At 38.6% G+C, this 14,856-nt stretch overlaps 1 protein-coding gene across 4 annotated transcripts in view; it reads left to right on the top strand.

Annotated features, from left to right (window-relative positions):
- Positions 1-14,856, top strand: part of TNPO1 (transportin 1) — a 90,275-nt gene that overhangs the window by 50,016 nt on the left and 25,403 nt on the right. For 3 of the 4 annotated variants that reach the window (XM_036310958.1, XM_036310961.1, XM_036310959.1), the window contains exons 7-11: positions 1,469-1,550; positions 5,687-5,809; positions 8,858-8,976; positions 12,197-12,257; positions 12,675-12,843. In XM_036310958.1, the coding sequence (XP_036166851.1) occupies positions 1,469-1,550; positions 5,687-5,809; positions 8,858-8,976; positions 12,197-12,257; positions 12,675-12,843 (554 nt within the window). The remainder of the gene's footprint in view (positions 1-1,468; positions 1,551-5,686; positions 5,810-8,857; positions 8,977-12,196; positions 12,258-12,674; positions 12,844-14,856) is intronic. The other variant, XM_036310960.1, reaches the window with a different exon arrangement.

A 14,856-nucleotide genomic window follows, 5' to 3' on the forward strand; every position in this document is an offset into this window, starting at 1 on the left:
ATATGTTGCTAAGATTCATCCATGTTGTGTCACTATAGGTCATTTGTTTTGACTACTGTATATTATTCCTTTGTGTGACAGTTAAATAGTTTATTCATGTATACGCACGCCCAGTGGCCTTTGGGTGCTTCCAGGTTCTTGCTTTTGTGGGTAGTGCTACTGAAACATCTATATGCTTGTCTCCTTTTGTCTATTTTCACGAGTTTCTCTTAGGGAAGTTATAAAATCTTGGGAAGGAATTTCTGAGACACAGGGATTTCCTGGGTATACATATTCAGCTTTTGGTGGTGTCACACATTTTAATTTTTGCCAATCAAACAGATATAAAATGGTTTTTCAAAATGGCTTACTTTTCTGTCACTAATCATGTTGAACATCTTAATGTTTTTTGGCTGTATGTGGTGATTTTTTCTTCTGTCTTCTTTTTTCTATTGGGTTATTAGAAGAGGAGGCCTACAGCAGGGGACCTCAAACTTTTTAAACAGGGGGCCAGTTCACTGTCCCTCAGACCGTTGGAGGGCCGGACTATAGTTTAAAAAAAAAACTATGAACAAATTCCTATGCACACTGCACATATCTTATTTTGAAGTAAAAAAACAAAACGGGAACAAATACAATATTTGTATTTGCATGTGGCCCGCGGGCCGTAGTTTGAGGACCCCTGGCCTACAGGATGGTAATAATTGATAAATAATACAATTTCTTGTTAAATACTATGAAAAGTGAGAAAAAGGGGTTAGACAGTGACTCAGAAGTATTTTGTATAGAAGGTTTTCTGAAAAGGTAACATTTGTATAGACCTTGCACCAAGTAAAGTAGTAAATTTTTGCAAGATCAAGGGAGAGATTGGGGGAATAGCAAGTACAAAGGCTCTGGAGTTACGAAGAGGCCTTTTAGAGTGACAGGAGAAAAAAAAATGTGTAGCATAGTAGGAAATGAAGTTAGGGGTAGGGAGTAGCCACATTATAGAGTAATATCTAGGCCAGCGAAATCCAACCATGACCATGACCTGTGAGCTAAGAATGATTTTAAGTAGTGCCATTAAGAATTGCTGTGGAATTGAATTGGTTATGTCAGAACAAATAGACTGTAGACTGTTGCAAGTTATTCGTTTCAAAGGAATGCTTATTTTTAAGTCTGTAGGTAAATAAAATAAATTACCGTTATGTACCCATCCAGCCTTCCATTTTTCAGTTATCTACTATTAAAAATGTGCACATGTTCTTTCAGACACTTCACTTTTATAGAAGCAATAATATATTGCTCTGCAACTTGCATTTTTCACTTAATATATTATTCCTATTCTTTCTGTGTTAATAACAGAGAAATTTTACTCATTTTTTTTAGAGTGTGTGTATGTGTATTGCTGTACATACATAGTAATATTTTTATAGAGGAATGTTTAAGATTTTTGCAAATAGAAAAACGATGCAATGAGCATATGCTAAATCTTAAATTTTGTTTCTAGGTCTCACGCTGTTGCATGTGTCAATCAGTTTATCATCAGTAGAACTCAAGCTCTGATGTTGCACATTGATTCTTTTATTGAGGTAAGATTTATCCTCTCCTTTGTTTTTGAGAAGGTTAGATAATGTTCATTGCATATAGTTTTTATAACTATAAACTTTTCCTCTGTCACTGATTTTTCCACTTGTATCATGATGTACATACTGATTATGGTAGGTTTAATATCTTCAGCATAAAAATTTCTGCTTCAATATACTGTTCAGTTGCATATGGAAATTAAATTTCCCAAGTCATTTGCAATATGGTGAGGTTGAATAAACTTAACTTGATAAAGAATCTGAAGGCACAAGCTAAAAGAACACTACACTAAGTCTTCACTTTACATCATCAGTATGTTCTGTAGCTTTAAGCCAAGCAAGTATTATGAAACCAATTTCACCATAGGACTGATTGATATAAACAAGAGTTAAATTCCTACCACATCTCATCAATCTATATATATAAAAGTCTAAGCAGCTGTTACAACCAGACAACCAGGTGACCAACTGGTAGCTATGACTCACACTGACCACCAGGGGGCAGATGCTCAGTGCAGGAGCTGGCCCCTGATGGTCAGTGTGCTCCCACAGCCAGTCTCCCATGGCCAGCCAACCTCTCGTGGTCTCCCCCGCCACCCCCGGCCGACTGGCCCTGATCAGCTCCTATCTGCCCCGATTGCCCGCCAGGCCGAGGTACCCCACCCATGCATGAATTCATGCACCGGGCCTCTAGTGTTATAGGACCTGCTGTACTTCCGTTTTCTATTGGTTTCCATTGTGAAAGGATTGTTTAAGTTCCCTACCCACTTAACTTTTATTTTCACCAAATAAATTAGTTTATTTTTTCTGAGCTTTTTATCTTAAAAAAAAATCCTTCAAAGGCCACATTTATGTTGGAAAATTATTGGAGGGGGGGGATCTTGTTTTGTTTTTCTCATTTGCTTAGTACTTACTATGAATCAGGCACTGTACTTGGTGCTAGGGATATATAAATAAATTTATGCCTCAAGGTATTTTCAGTCTAGTTTGATACAGAGGTTAGTGCATAATATTAGAAGTTTGGAGTAAGACTACCTGGGTTCAACTTCCAGCTCTACAGTTTAGTAGTGGTTAACCTTGGGCACCTTAATGAATTGGTGTTTTCCATTTCATCATCTGTAAAATGAGGCTAATAATAGACCTACCTTGTTGGGTTATTATATATATGCTGTAAATAGGAACAGTGCCTGCCACAGAGTAAGCCCTCTACTTGTTAACTACTGCTATTATTATTTTTAGAAATTGTAGTTATAATGGTATTTCCTCTTAGTACTCTTCAACAGTTCAAGGGAACTGTAATGGACATACCAGCATCTTATACAGAAATATAATTTATAATAAACGGAATTAAATTCTCTCTAAAAATAAAAATTTAAGAACATTTCCCAACATTTTAAATATTTTCCATTTGTGTTTATGCCATATTAACACTTCTCTGCTACTTGAAAGCTGTAGAAGAGTCAACCGGTTTTCCATCCTCCATGAGCAGTAACCCTCCAGTGGAGGTGCCTGACACACAGTAGAGTCCCTCAGTAACTATTTACTAAATGAATAAATGCATTGTTTTCTTCCATTACTAGTATTTTCATTAGGGGCTAAAGTCATGTCTGCTAAGTTTGACATTATTGATGGAAAGTGTATTGGTTACTGATATACGGCTATAACCTACCTTGGCAAAGCTGTGTATTCATATTAAGTAAGACAACATCAAATTTAATGAAGGATGTAATCTAACATACAAAGGAGCACCTGATGGAAAAACATTATTCTTCTCTGACCTTATAAAATATATTCGATTAAAAAAGGAACTAAAGAGTTTTGAAAGCATCAGGGTGTTGGGGAAATCAAAGTTTTTTAAATGCTAGAAACAGTACTTCACATACTGCCATATTTGATATTTGAACTTCTCCATTGTCTTACCCCTTTCTTGAAATGAGGTTTTAGGTTTATCTATTTGGAGACGTTTTTGTGATTTCATGGGAAAAGACAATGGGGCACATTGGATTTTTATTTATTTATTTTAATGATCTTTTTAGTGCTTTTAAAGTATATGTGTGTTTGTATATAAAGTAGAATTTCAGAAGTGAGATAGGAAAAGTTTATTATTTTTTCTTTTCACATCCCTGCTTGCAGCCTCACCAGGAGACAACTTGTTCTTCTAGTGGAGGCTGTTGGTGTAGTATAATGAATGTAGACTTAACCCATGATTTCATGAAAAACAAATTCATATCCCCCCACTGGCTAGCAAGTGACTTAACATCTAAACTTCTGTATCTTTATCTGTAAAGTTAAATAAACATCCTGGAGTTGCGATGACTGAACATTCTCTTCATTCAGACTCTTTGTTGTTGTTTTTTAACCTTGTAGAGAAACTTCTTAAGAACAGTATGAGATTGATTACTTTTATTATTTTTTCAGTAGTTGACCTGGTGAACAATGGCAGTTTAGGATTAATTTTCAGAAACTCAGTGTGTGTGTGTGTGTGTGTGTGTGTGTGTATTTATAATTTCCCAATTACTGATGCTTTTATAGAATCTGCACCTGTTACCACCTTAAGAATCAGAGTTGGTAGGACTAAATCTCTTGACAGACAGTAATTGTCAAGGGTAAATCAAATTCTATTTTAATGCTATTTCTGGATCAACTGGATGAGTGCCCCTGTGTCCCAATGACATGGTTTTATTCTCACAAACTAAAAGTTACCTCAAAACACAACCAATCATACTCTCTCAGAAAGAATGGTTTTAAGATTATTTACTAAAACTATGATTTTTGGCAATTATCATTCTACATTTGTCTTATTTTATAATCTAATAGAGGCTCGGTGCATGAAATTTGTGCACGGGTAGTGTCCCTATGCCTGGCCTGTGATCTGGGCCAGTCTTCCCCGGCTGCCAGGGAAAATCAGCCTCTGTGTATGGGGCAACCAGTGGGGCGATCGGGGCCCAACTTGCACCCACCTTGGCCTAGTGCAGGGGTGGGCAAACTTTTTGACTCGAGGGCCACGATGGGTTCTTAAACTGGACCGGAGGGCCAGAACAAAAGCATGGATGGAGTGTTTGTGTGAACTAATATAAATTCAAAGTAAACATTACATAAAAGGGTACGGTCTTTTTTTTTTTAAGTTTTATTCATTTCAAACGGGCCGGATCCGGCCTGCAGGCCATAGTTTGCCCACGGCTGGCCTAGTGCCACCCATGTTTGCTGCCACCCATCCCCAGTTCCCTGTTCCCCATTGGGCGATCAGAGCCTTCTGGCCAAGGGGAGGGACTGAGAGGTTGGCCAGCAGGCCCCAATCAGGCAATCGGGGGTAGCGGGCTGGGGGTAGCTTCTGCCTTGAGTGTCTGCCCCTCTGGTGGTCAGTGCACGTCATAGTGACCGGTCATTCTACAGTCCGGTCGATTTGCATATTACACTTATCTTACCTAATAATAGACAAACATGTAAATTAACCATACCTTTGCTACACTAACCAGCCAATCAGGAGAGTATGCAAATTAACCTAACAAAGATGGCGGTTAAATTGCATACATAGGCTCCAAGTGGTGGAGCGAAGCCTGATGGCCTGGGGGCCAGAGCAGCGAAGCCTCACGGCCCCGGGGCCGCAGAGCAGCAAAAGCCTCACGGCCCTGGGGCTGGTGGAGCAGGCTTTGACTTCGGGGCCGGCTCCGGCTGTAGCCCAGCCAGAGCGAAGGCCTGGGTGCCGGGTGCCAGGGCAAAGGAAGTCCTATTGCATGAATCTCTTCGTGCAGCAGGCCTCTAGTTATATAGAATATTATAGGCCTGTGGTCGGCAAACTGCGGCTCGCGAGCCACATGCATCTCTTTGGCCCCTTGAGTGTGGCTCTTCCTAAGCCTTAGGAGTACCCTAATTAAGTTAATAACAATATACCTACCTATATAGGTTAAGTTTAAAAAATTTGGCTCTCAAAAGAAATTTCAATCGTTGTACTGTTGATATTTGGCTCTGTTGACTAATGAGTTTGCCGACCACTGTTGTAGGCCAATTAATTCAGTCTTTATTAGTACTATATTTTCTTAGGGTTTTTAAATGTTACCAACTTGCAGATTACTGGTTATTATTATAAACTTTTCTAATGTATTGGAGTACTTAATTAGGAAAAAATATTTCTTGTGTAATAGAACCTCTTTGCATTGGCTGGGGATGAAGAACCAGAGGTACGAAAAAATGTGTGCCGGGCACTTGTGATGCTGCTTGAAGTTCGAATGGATCGCCTGCTTCCTCACATGCATAATATAGTTGAGGTAACACAGGCAATTTAAACGTTCTTTCATCATCTTTCTTTCACAAAAAATCTTGGGCACAAAATGTATAATATGCATCCACTGTTTTCTAATATATATTATTTAACACATTTTAGGGAGAGACTATAAAAATAGTAAATGATTTTCTTAAAATTATAAGTTATCTTTATGGTGATTTTTCTTTCATGAGACTTAAGATGTTTTAAGATTGATTGCTTTTACTGATTGCTTTTATTAAGATGTTTCAAAGAGGAAACATTATTTATAGTAGTAAATAGCTTTTAACCAGGATAACTAGGAAATATTTCGATTATTTGTGTTTACTAGGTATGAGTTAGGCTAAATGCTCAATAAGAGATTCTGTGGTATATTCTTGTGTCATTAAGAGTTTTCTACCCATTACTGGTAAAGTTGATCTGATCAACTTGTGATTTATGTTAACAAAGAGATTTCTGAGTAGAAAATACATCACCACTATAGTTCTGGCAAACTATTTAGATTTTAAAATGTGATTAAAATAATTTTACTAGGAAATTTATTGATCATAGTTGAGCCATATTTAAAGGAAGGAATAAATAATAAGATGTAATTATTTCTAGAACAAAATAATTTGCAAATGTATTAAATATTGTGCATCTAGTTCCTCCCTTTTCACTTTCAGAGGTGCATGTGGTACAGAGAGAGATCTCTTTTTAATGGATGGGGTCTAAGATTTGTTAAAAGGCTAGCACTCATGATGTGCAGCAACGCCTTTTGTAAAACATTAGGAAAGATAATTGTAGAGATAAGCATATGTAGCAGTATAACATGGGAATAAATGACAGTTTCTCTGAGGAGCCTGTTCCTCCATAAAGTGTTTAGAAGAATCAGGTGGAGTTAGTTGAAAACTTAAGGAGTTTGGAGTTAACCAGAAAGTTAAGAAAGACATTTTATCATTTGCTAGGACCATATCAGGGATGGGAGTCTAATTTATAATGCTACAATTGTTTCTTCAGCAACTAGAGGCCCGGTGCATGAAATTCATACACGGGCAGGGGGGTCCCTCAGCTCAGCCTGCACCCTCTCCAATCTGGGACCCCTTGAGGAATGTCCGACTGCCAGTTTAGGCCCGATCTTACAGGGACCACTGGCTCCTAACTGCTCACCTGCCTGCCTGATCACCCCTAACCCCTCTGCCTGCCTGTCTGCCTGATGCCCCTGCCTCTGCCTGCCTGCCTGATTGCTCCTAACCGCCTCTGCCTGACTGACTGCCCCTAACCGCCTCTGCCTGCCTGCCTGATCACCCCTAACCCCTCTGCCTGATGCCCCTAACTGCCTTTGCCTGCCCGCCTGATTGCCCCTAACCGCCTCTGCCTGCCTGCCTGATCACACCTAACCGCCTATGCCTCGGCCCCGCCCACCATTGTGCCTTTATCTGGAAGATGTCCGATCTAATTAATCAGCATTTACCCTTTTATTAGTATAGATACTCTGCATAGTAGTAGGATATGATATGGAATGTAATAGGGGTTGGCTTGCCACACACTGTTGTATTGCCATATTTTTCCATGTGAGATGTTTCAATCAGGCAGAGGATGTGTATGAAGAATTCATCACTTAACCCCAATTCCAAGTCCCAGGTACATTGGGAATAATGTGTGACTCTTATGTTTATTTTGATTTTGCATATAAGGATTTTTTAAAGAGATTTAGACAATATGCCTTTAGATTTGGGAGCAGTGTTCCTCCAACTAAGAGTGAATTTGGCCTGGTATATTCAAAGCACATGATAAACTTATTTTGTTGGAAACTACAAATTATAATTGCACTAAGAAATGTCACTTTCTAAATTTAAAAAGACTTTTGTAATTGTATTATATATACATATATATCTTTAAATACATGAAATATATACTTACAAGAGACACCTTGAATAGATCTATATAAATAAAGAGGTAATATGCAAATTAGGCTGGGATGCTGTAACCGTCATGACCAGCTCAGAAGGAGGGGCCTGGCGTGAGCCCAGAGCCTGAGAGAACAACAGACAGGGCAGCCTGTGCCCAGCCCTGGAGCTGGAGACACAAACCCTCAAGGGGGGCCAGCCCCCAGCCCCAGCCCCACAGCCATGGCACTGGGCTGCTAGGGCCGGAGTAGAGACACAAACCTGCAGGGGGGCCGGGTTCAATTCTGATCAAGGCCATGTACCTAGGTTGCAGGCTCCTCCCTGGCCGGGGCCCAGGTCATGGCTCATGCAGGAGGCAACCAATCGAAGTGTGCCTCTCACATTGATGTTTCTCTCTGGCTTTCCCACTCTCTTCCATGCTCTCTAAAAATCAATGGGAAAATATCCTGTGAAGATAAAAAAGGAAGGAGGGAGGAAGGAAGAAAGAAAGAAATGTCATATCCTATGAAAGAGACATCTTGAAAATGCCTAAAGAAAGTTCTTTTTTTCATGGTGAAGGGACTGGAGTCTGTGTTGATGAAAACACCTTGGCAGCTGTGGTGGCCGGCAGTGGCAGCAGCAGTGGGGTGATGGGGGTGGCACCTTCCCCTGATCAGCCAGTTGCCTCCTGCAGAGGGAGGCTAGACTGCATCCCCTGAGGGCTCCCGGACTATGAGGGGGGCAGGCTGGGTTGAGAGACAACCACACACCACCACCACCTCCCCCCCTCTCCCCCCAGTGCACGAATTTCATGCACCGGGCCTCTAGTATGTTATAAAAAGATTCTTCATTTTAAGAAAGATTTAATGGAGGGTTTTATTTTGCTGTTTCTACAAAGACTTAATGTTTTATTATTAATACTCATATTTTTAAAAATCTCAGTGGTTTCATAAAACAAAATACATCCATACGGAACAGCTAAATAATAATGCATTGAATACTTTTCATTAGGCAACATTCAAGAGCAGCAGTTCTTAAGTTTGGTTGCATTTTAAAATTAACTAGGAAGCTTTTTTTAAAGATTGAAACGGGCCATAGCAAAGAACTATTAACTTGCTGTAATAGAGGTTTATTTTAATTGCATGATTTTAACTGATTAATATTGAGGCTCCTTTTTTTTACAGTACATGCTACTGAGGACCCAAGATCAAGATGAAAATGTGGCTTTAGAAGCCTGTGAATTTTGGCTAACTTTGGCTGAGCAACCAATATGCAAAGATGTACTTGTAAGACACCTTCCTAAGTAAGTGTTCCTTCTTAATGAATTCTACCTTGTTCTTAAATTTAACAGTGATTCCTCACTTTTGTATTTTTGGTGGAATTCTTCTATCATCAGGGAGTTAAGTTCTAAACAAGTCAAAATTAATTTTTTTTTTTTTTTAGAAACATCAATTTTTTTTTTTAATATATTTTATTGATTTTTTACAGAGAGGAAGGGAGAGAGATAGAGAGTCAGAAACATCGATCAGCTGCCTCCTGCACATCTCCCACTGGGGATATGCGCGCAACCCAGGTACATGCCCTTGACCGGAATCGAACCCGGGACCCTTCAGTCTGCAGGCCGACGCTCCATCCACTGAGCCAAACCGGTTTCGGCCAAAATTAATTTTATTGTTGGTATTAGTAGAGATTTTTCAAGAAGCGACTAAATTTCTTTAAAATCGTGAGCATGGTTTATTCTAAGTCATACTTAATTTTGGATAATTTGTGGCACAGTTGTCATTTTTTTATATAATTCTTGTAATTTGACCATGGATTCTGGTGGGATTTTTACCAAAGAAAATGATTTCCCACTAGTTGTGATGTTATGAAATTTTTGGTTAACCTATTGTTAAGGCTGTTTTAACTCAATGAATGCTGTTGGATCAGGGTTTGTTTGTATGTTTTTTCCAGTTTTATTGAGATACTAGAAGCCCGTTGCAAGATTCGCGCAATAGGCTTTCCTTCCCCTGGCTGCCAGCACCTGGGCACCGGCCTTTGGTCCGGCTGCAACGAGACTTGGCTTCTCAGCTGTGGCCGCAGCGTAGAAGCCAGCCTCTTCAGTCTTCAGTCTTCATTCCAGCCGGAGCCTTCAGTCTTCGCTCCGTGCCTGTGTATGCAAATTAACCTCCATATTTGTTGGGTTAATTTGCATAGTTGCTCTGATTGGCTGGTGGGCGTAGCGGAGTGACACCAATTTGCATGTTTCTCTTTTATTAGTGTAGATAGTTAACAAAACGTATTGGTTATAGATGTACAATGCAATGACTTAATTTGCATTAAAATCAGATATTTAAAAGTAATGCTTGCTAACGTTTGAAAAGTAAGCAATACAGTCTCATGGAAGAAAATTAAAATGCAGAAAACTTAAAATGTTTTGGATTTTCACCACCCTGAGTAATCACTATTAGTATTTTTTATGTATTGTTGCCATATACCAAAAACCATATATTCAGGCTATTTCAGGACAAATTACATTTGATAATTTATAAAACACTTAATGTAGCATCTAGCTATAGTTAGTGCTTAAAATTCTGATAATACTGTTTTGTGGTTTGCTCTTTTCAGTTCTTGAATGTTGTATACTTTTCCTCCAGGTCATTAGTCTTTAAACTTTGAGAACTATTCCATCATAGTGTGCGTACCACATATATATGATTAACTTTTCTTCAGTTGTTGACTATTTAAGTTGTTTGCTCCTTTCTTTTTTTTAACCAAATAATCCTGTAGTAAGCATCTTTTTCTGTTCATAAGTGGTTATTTCTCTCACATAGAATTCCTAGAAATGATTTGTGCCAGGATCAAAGGACTGAACATTTTGGGATTCTTCATAAATATTCCAAATTGTTCTCTAGTGAAGTCATGCGGATTTACACCCCACTTAGAGTGTCCCATCGTGTCACAACTTTTATCAGCCATTAATTATAATTTCTCCAATCTTAACCATCTGGATGAGCAAAGAAAAAAATCATTTGTTTTAATTTGTGGTAGTATTATCAGAGTTATCTATTTTTAGTATTTACAGTATTTGTTCTCATTTTCATATAGTCAGTAAACTTCCTTTTCCAATAAATTCTTTCCCCACCAAAAAAGCAATAATTTCACCTATATTTTATTCTAGTGTCTGTCTGGAATTTATTTGGAAATAGAGTACACCACATGCTAAGCGGATTTTTTTTTTCTTTAGGAAATCCATTTATTACTTTTCTCCCTAATGTGTGGTACCACTTTTATGATTTGCTTGTTTCTTAACATAGGATCATCTAATTCTAAGAGTTATATAAATCAATATTACTTTTTACAAAAACTGAAGAGCTAGCGAAATTCTTCTGTCTGTAGGGAACGTTCTGTGTAGGTTCTGTGCCTAGGTTCTGTCTCTCCTGGTTCCGTATTCTAAGTTCTGTGTCTTGCTGTCTTACTACATCTGTATTTATACCAGTTGATTCAATCCTACCAATCTCTATTACAAAGGTTAGGGCGTTTCTTATCTCCATTCCAGGGGGTAAAGATTATGTAGCTTAAGCATGATTGTTCGTAGTTAAAGTGATTAATTACCCACCTGGCACTAGTTAAGAGGTTTTATTCCCTCCCTAACTTCAGGGGAAAATCCCTCCCTGGGGAAACAACCTTTCTCAGAGACCTTGGTTAAAACACATAGTGCCAAGAAGGTGAGCAAACATATTAAGAACAGTATGCCATATATGCCAGGTCCTTTGAAACAGCAAGGATGGACCGGCTCCCGGCAACTTAGGTGAAGTTTTTTTTTTTTTTTTAAGCAAATGTTTGTTGGTATATTTGGGATAAATTCTTAGAGAAGAAATTGCTGTTCTTTTTATTTTTATTTCTAAGCACTATTAATCTTATTTCCTCTAAGATTCTATCTAGCGCAGTGGTTCTCAACCTTCTGGCCCTTTAAATACAGTTCCTCATGTTGTGACCCAACCATAAAATTATTTTGGTTGCTACTTCATAACTGTAATGTTGCTACTGTTATGAATCGTAATGTAAATATCAGATATGCAGGATGGTCTTAGGCGACCCCAGTGAAAGGGTCATTCGACCGCCAAAGGGGTCGTGACCCACAGGTTGAGAACCTCTGAGGCGGATCTTGTACATGAGTTGTAAAAGGACTACAACATATATTACGAATACTCATCATTTGAGAAGGTCAGACAGCACAAAATATGCTCTAAGACATTGTTAGTGGTGGTTGTCTCCTTGGTTTGTTTTTATTATTTATTAATTTTAGGGGGAAAGAGGCATGGATTTATTGTTCCGCTTATGCATTCTTTGGTTGCTCCTTATATGTGCCCTGACCAGGGATTGAACTTGATACCTTGGCATATCGGGATGACACACTAACCAACTGGGCTATACCAGCCAGGGCTTATCATTGGTATTATTGGTATACAAAAATTTGTTAAGACTCCTTCATAATTTTATTCATCTTTAGTTCCTTGTTTCATGAATTTATTTTCTTATAGGTTGATTCCTGTGTTAGTGAATGGCATGAAGTACTCAGATATAGATATTATCCTACTTAAGGTAAGAAAACTTGTTTTCTGGTGAATGGGGAATATTATTTTTATTGACTTAGTAAATCTTTGAATTCAACTAATAAAACATTTAGAATAAATCCTATGTAAATAGGCTTCTGTTTTATATATATATTATGCTGCAGAGTTCAAAGGCAGAAGCATAAAAATGCCTTAAATATTATCTGCATGGGATTTAGGTACTCTAGGTTGTACCAGCTTGGTGGGAGGCAATACAATGTGGTTGAAAGTACCTGATACCTAACAAGTGTCATGTCATAGTCTATTCCTCCCTTCACAAGGAAGGGGTGCACTTCAGAATCCTATGCATGACCCATCTCTAGGTATTCTGGTTCTTTCACTCATGTGCATATTATTAACCTATAATGATTATCACCAAAATTTTCCCTTTAAAAAAACAACACAGGGTGATGTTGAAGAAGATGAAACGATTCCTGACAGTGAACAGGATATAAGGCCACGTTTTCATCGATCAAGGACCGTGGCCCAGCAGCATGATGAAGATGGCATTGAAGAGGAAGACGATGATGACGATGAAATTGATGACGACGATACAATTTCTGACTGGAATCTAAGTAAGTTGGAGAGGGAAAAGCACAGTTGCCTGCTTTGGTAACAACTTTATTGAGGAATAATTTACATACCATACAATTCACCCATTAAACAGTGCAATTCAGTAGTTTTTAATGTATTCATAGTTGTGCAACCATCACCACAGTAAATTTTGGGACATTTTCATCACCCCAGAAAGAAACTCCATTCTCATTAGCAGTCATTTCCATTTTCTCCGAGTCCCTCAGCTCTAAGTAACTACTAGTCTATATTCTGTATATATGAATTTGCCTGTTCTAGACTTTTCTATAAATGGAATCATACAATATGAGGTGTTGTATGATTCACCCATGTTGTAGCATGTGGAAAAATAGCTCATTGTATGGATTTATTACATCTTATTTATCCGTTTCTCAGCTGATGGACATTTGGTTGTTTCCCCCTTTTGGCTGTTGTGAGTAATGATGCTGTGAACGCTTCTGTAAAGTGTATGTGTAGATGTATGTTTTCAGTTCTCTTAAATATACGTATACTCAGGAGTGGGATTACTAGGTCATTTGTTAACTGCTTAACCTTTTGAGAAGCTACAAGGCTGTTTTCCAAAATGGCTCCACCACTAACTTTCCCACCATCAGTGTCTTAAGATTGCAGTTTCTTGCTTGCCAACAGTTGTTAACTTTTATCATAGCTGTCCTGGTATATGTGAAGTAGATATAGTTTTGGTTTGTGTTTTTCTGATGGACCTGTTCTTATATTTATTTATTCTTTTTTTTTTTTTAATATATTTTATTGATTTTTCATAGAGAGGAAGGGAGAGAGATAGAGAGAGCCAGAAACATCGATGAGAGAGAAACATCGATCAGCTGCCTCTTGCACATCCCCCACCGGGGATGTGCCCGCAACCCAGGTACATGCCCTTGACTGGAATCGAACCCAGGACCTCTCAGTCCGCAGGCTGACGCTCTATCCACTGAGCCAACCGGTTTCGGCTATTATTTATTTATTCTTTAAATATAATTCAAACTATCATTTCTCGATTTGTTTGATATTATAAAATAGGGCCCAGCCATTGTGGCTCAGTGGTTGAGCTTCGACCTATGAACCAGTAGTTCACAGTTCGATTCCCGGTCAGTGCACGTGCCTGGGATGCGGGTTTAATCCTCATTGTGGGTTGTGCAGGAGGCAGCCAATCAGTGATTCTCTCATCATTGATCTTTCTATTTCTCTCTTCCTCTCCCTTCTTCTAAATATATTTTTTAAAAAAATAGGAACCATAAACTTTGGCCATAAACTTTCTGTTTATCTTACATAAACTTATTTTTGTACTAATTTGCATGAGGATTGGCTGATTATCGTGGATAATTCTAAAATATAAATTGCTTTGTCATAGTCAGACTACAAAATATTTTTTTTAAATCTCTGTTCATTTTCATCCTTAGCTGCAAATCCACATCATTTGTGGGCATTCTAGACCACACTCTAATTAAAAACTGTTGGGAAGAACCTTGATACCTGTGGTTTGCTTGCTTACGTACTGGTTTTTAAAACTCCACTGCTTTAGTTCAGGATTACTCAACCTCAGCACTAATGACATTTTGGGTCACATGACTTTGTTGTAGGGGCTATCCTGCATGTTATAGGATGTTTACCAGCATCCCTGACCTCTACCCAGTAGATGCCAGCAGCCCGCACGCACGCATACACACACACACACACACACACACACAATTGTGATAACCAACAAATGTCTCCAGGCGTTGCCATGTTTCCTCTGGGAAATAAAACTACCCCCAGTGAGAACTACTGCTGTAATTCAGAGTGCTTGGATTTCTACTAACTATGAAGTGGTTAAGGACATGAATCATCAGCCTGGACTGTGTAATTCATTTGGTTAAATAACTACCAGTTAGAGTGCCTAACATACCTAGCACTAGGTCAAGGACTTAGCATGCATATCACATTTACTCTTTCTGGCAGCCTTCCGTAGGTAAGGAAACTGCAAAAAGAGAAACTTGCCCATGGGCAATATAGCTAGT

The sequence above is a fragment of the Myotis myotis genome, unplaced genomic scaffold (assembly GCF_014108235.1).
Source record: "Myotis myotis isolate mMyoMyo1 unplaced genomic scaffold, mMyoMyo1.p scaffold_m19_p_5, whole genome shotgun sequence".
In the NCBI taxonomy this organism is placed as follows: domain Eukaryota; kingdom Metazoa; phylum Chordata; class Mammalia; order Chiroptera; family Vespertilionidae; genus Myotis; species Myotis myotis.